Consider the following 4827-nt stretch of genomic DNA (forward strand, 5'->3'; position numbering starts at 1 on the left):
CTATAATTAAGGGAGAAGAAATTATACTTCATTTCAATTCTAAAAGCTTAGATTGAGATTTTAATCATCTTTAGTCAAGGATATATATATATATATATATATATATATATATATATATATATATATATATATGAATTTTATGTTGGAATGGTTCAACATAAGGAAATTCTATATATATTGCATTCTCAAAATTCAATTATGATTACGGCATCCCTATTCATAGTCGAATTATGAAAACATGGAAAATAAAAATATTGTAGCAAAAGACTGGTCTAGGATCATGTCTTTATGTGAGACATCATGAATCGTGTCCCATATGCTTCAGGTATAGGATCGATTACATATGCTATAATATCTATCCTCTCTAAATTTTCCAAATTCCTAGGGCATTTAGGAGGGAAAAGGTCTAGAACTGGATATGACTAAAATGATTGAGCAATTGTCGAGGACAATCTAAGGTTTACCAAAGATTGGTTGCTCATTGACAATTGGTTGCTCATGGACAAACGTAAGTGCTCGGCCAGGCCTGGACCGATTTGAATTTGTTCAATTAGTCAGTCGTCATAAATCAGAAATCAGGAAACAACAAATGGACAAAGAGAATGATTATAATCCATGTCTCAGTCCATATGATATCTAGAATAGAATAATATATGATCCCTTATCTAACGACATGTTATTGACTAGGTCAGAGTTTGACAACGGTTTTTAAGAGCTACGATTGCTAGTCAGGTATTGGAGTCATACTTGCAATAGCAGTTTTAGACTTATCCAAGTGGGAGACTGTTGGATTAGATGTCTAAGCCCATAACTATTATTGGTATGTACTCGAACCGAGAGTAGCATGGTCCATTTGGGTTGCATATCATCGGGACAATTTGTTAGGATAGACTCTTGAGAGAAGGTTATATATGATTTATTAATATATTATAAGTTCTAATATATTAATATGAAATAATATGTTTTAGTTAGTATTGATCAAGAATTAATTTGGAATTAATTTAGTGATCAAAAGACACTAATTGAATCTATGGGAACTAATTATGGTAATTAGTTATATTTATGTGTTGGGCTTATGATCCATGTTGGACCAAGTTTATGTATGGATACATAAAGCGTTGTCCCACATGAACCATGGATCATAACACCCATGGGTATGGATTTGGGTTAAGCCCATGACCCATGGAATCCACCATATAAATATGTTGCTACATGACCAAAAAACGTGTGCTTCTTTCTTAGAGAAAAATGGAGGTGTTTTGGTGCATAGATTTCTCTCTCAAGAGTCTCCTTTGTCCATGATGTGTTGTGACTTCATTTGAGGCTTCCAAACTATTGGGGCTAAGATCTTAAGGCCAAATACATCAAGACTTCAAGCTACATAAAAGATATGTTACCCTAACTAGTGTCTTATATGGTTTATGTCAAATACATGCTAGTTATAGGTTTAATGCCTTAGAAACCATTTGAATGTATAATTAGTGAAAACATAGATCCAAAGTATATAGGGTTGTATGTGCACCATAGGATGTTGTAGTATATAAAACCCAACAGTTACTACTGTTAATGGTTTTAGATTCTTTTTAACTATTGTGGATGATTTTACAAGAGGTGTCTGGGTATATTTGATGAAGTCTAAAATTGAAGTGTTTTATTGTTTTTTCACTTTTCTTTAACTTGCTTAAAAGTCATTTGAATGTTTGTATTAAGACTATAAGATCTGATAATGGGACAGAATTAGTTAATAATCAGTTTCATGAGTTTTCTAAAATAAATGTTGTTTTACATCATACCAACTGTGCTTATACTCCACAACAGAATGGAGTTGTGGAGAGAAAGCATAGGCATTTGTTAAATGTATGTAGAGCTTTACATTTTCAATCTGGTCTTCCCCTTAAGTTTTTGGGAGAAGTTGTTATTACTGCAAATTTTTTAATCAGTAGACTTCCAACTTCTGTGTTGCGTGGAAAGTCACCATTTGAAATAATTTTTAATAAGTTTCCTAAGTTTGAAAATCTAAGAGTCTTTGGTTGTCTATGTTTTGCTGTTAAATTAAATGTTTCTAATGAGAAAAAAGGTTACAAGCTTTATTGTCTTGACAGTCATTCAATCGTTTTTTCCAGGGATGTGAAATTTTATGAAGATGTCTTTCCGTTTAAAATGAAAAATGATTCTGGCAGAATAAGTATCAATACTGATTTTATTGACTTGACTGATGAGTTAAATTCCAAACATTTTGTTTCCTATGATGATTTTTGTAAACCTTCTAATATAGCTGATACACTTGAACCTAATGAGATTGGTTCCAACAACTAGACTGATGGAAGGAATGCATCCATTTTTCCTGAGCCTGCTGATTCTAGCAGCCAAGGTGGCGAGGTACTTAGTCCTCACTCTTTGGAGGCTATACTTGGCTCATTTGGTCTGTCTGAGGGAACTAGTTTAAATGAATCGGAATATTTTGGTAGTAGTCTTGTAGGGTTAGAAGGTGTGATAGAGTGTTTAAATCTCCTCAAAAGCTATCTGATTATGTGATAAAAGGTAAATATAAGTATGACATTGGAAAAAATTTGAACTATTCCAAGTTGTCTTCTGAAAAAAAAAATTTGTTTCCAATATGAATTAAACTATAGAACCATGATGTTTTTTGCCCAATTAGGTAGAAGCTATGAATACTAAAATGGGTACTTTGTATCATAATAATACTTGGATTATTACTTCTTTAACTTCTAATAGAAATCCATAGGCTGTCGTTGGGTGTATAAAATTAAATACAAAGAAAATGGTGAGGTTGAGCGTTATAAGGATAGGTTAGTTGCAAAAGGCTATAGTCGAAAGGAGGGTATTGAATTTGACGATACTTTTTCCCCTGTAGCCAAAATGGTTACTGTTCGTGTGGTTATTAGTTTAGTTGTTAATAATGGATGTATTTTGTTTCAGCTTGATGTAAATAACTTGTTTCTTTGTGGTAGTCTTGATAAAGAGGTGTATATGTCTCTTCTAGAAGGTTATCATACTCCTGGTGATTATAGAGTATGTAAATTACTTAAATCCTTATATGGCTTTAAATAGGCACCTAGGAAATGGAATGAAAGATTGTGTAGTGATTTACCTAAATTTGAGTTTGTTCAAAGTATGAATGATTATTTTCTATTTGTTCGAAGTATAGGGAATTCTATTGTTTAGATGCTTGTGTATGTTGATGATATTGTGTTAAAAAGTAGTGATATTTGTGAAGTCAATAAGGTAAAAGATTTTTAAAGTCTAAACTTTTCATAAAGGACTTAGGAAAGCTTAAGTTTTTTTTTGGGTATTGAGGTTATTGATTCAGATGATGGGTTGTTTTTGTCTCAGAGATAATATTATCTTGAATTGTTACATGATTTTGGAATGCTTGGTTGTAAGCCTATTAGAACACCTTTGGATATAAATGTTATTGTTTCAAGTAGTGGAGTTGATGATAATGATGTTTTGCTGGAAAATATAACTGAGTATCATAAATTAATAGGGAACTTATTTACTTAACTATAACTAGGTCTGCTATATCTTTTGCTGTTCAGACTCTTAGCCAATTTATGCATTCACCTAGACGTTTTTATTTGTCTGTTACTTTTATAATTTTGAGACGTTCGAAATTAAATCCTGGAAAGGGTATTAAAATTGTGAAAGATAGTATTTTTCAATTAAGTGCTTATGTGGATGCTGACTGGGCTAAGTTTTTATTTAGTAGAAGGAGTGTGATTGGTTTTTGTGTATATATTGGAAATAGGTTGGTTTCATGGAAAAGTAAGAAACATGATAATGCTTCAAGGTCTTCTACTCAATTAGAGTATCGTGCTTTGGCTTCAGTTTCACGTGAGATTATGTGGATCTTGAAGTTGGGTTTTGATTTGAGTGCTAAAAACGTAATTCATGTTAATGTTTTTTTTTTTTTTTTTTTTTGTGACAATGAATCTAAAATTAAACTTGCTTTAAATCTTGTATTTCATGAAAAAACTAAACACTTTGAAGTGGATGTACATTTTATTAGCGATAAAGTTTCAAAAGGGGTAATAAAGATTGTTAAAATTGGTTCAAAAAAACAAAGGGCTGGCATTTTTACTAAAGCTCTTACTTCTACTCAGCATAATTTTTTATTTTCGGAGTTGGGATTTTTTGATCCCTTTCAAATATAAAGTTTTTTAAAATATTTTCTTTTATGATTATCTTGAGAGGGGCTGTTAAAAGTATACATTATTTTCAAGATTATCATAAAAGAATTTGTTGTATTTTTTGTTCTTTATTTGTATCTATTTATTATATAGGAGGACTATTTGGTTGTTTGTCATAAGTCAAGGGGTGACAACTGGGTTCTCTTGTTTATGTTTAGAAAATGCACACGGATCTTTATTGGGTCGGGTTTTTGGGTTTAATATGGATAAAATCCATATCCGACTTAAGTCTTGTACCCGATGTATATAATGTGTATTGCAGGTGTTGTTGGTGATTTAATCAGTCTCAGTTGTTTTCATTTTACTCTCATTTTTATCTCGTGTATTCATCGTTTTCCTGTATAGATATTAGGGTTCTTAGATTGTTTAGTTGAGTTCTTGTTCATTATCTGTAATATCTAGTTCTTTTAGTCTTTTTTGTTTCATATTAGAGTGAGTGTGTGATTATAATAAGATTTATGTTGTAAGTTGAGGTAAACCAACTCGATCTTATTTCGATTAATAAAAGATCTGTTAATGTTGTGAATCTTTTCGTGTTTTTATCATGACTTTCGGTCCTTAATGTTGCAAGAGAAGGCTACTTAGGAAACATAAGAATTAATCCATCATTTTGTAC

General features: G+C 31.4%; 1 protein-coding gene across 1 annotated transcript; it reads left to right on the plus strand.

Moving 5' to 3' along the window:
- The first annotated feature begins 2680 nt into the window (after positions 1 to 2680).
- On the plus strand, positions 2681 to 4491 carry LOC145099022 (secreted RxLR effector protein 161-like). Its single transcript, XM_079036611.1, has 6 exons — positions 2681 to 2684; positions 2747 to 2889; positions 2941 to 3033; positions 3187 to 3246; positions 3561 to 3905; positions 4474 to 4491. Exons 1-6 carry the CDS (start codon positions 2681 to 2683, stop codon positions 4489 to 4491), a joined length of 663 nt encoding a protein of 220 aa, XP_078892737.1.
- The last annotated feature ends 336 nt before the right edge of the window (positions 4492 to 4827 follow it).

This window comes from Lactuca serriola, chromosome 4 (assembly GCF_051521515.1).
Source record: "Lactuca serriola cultivar US96UC23 chromosome 4, Lser_US96UC23_V15, whole genome shotgun sequence".
Lineage (NCBI taxonomy): Eukaryota > Viridiplantae > Streptophyta > Magnoliopsida > Asterales > Asteraceae > Lactuca > Lactuca serriola.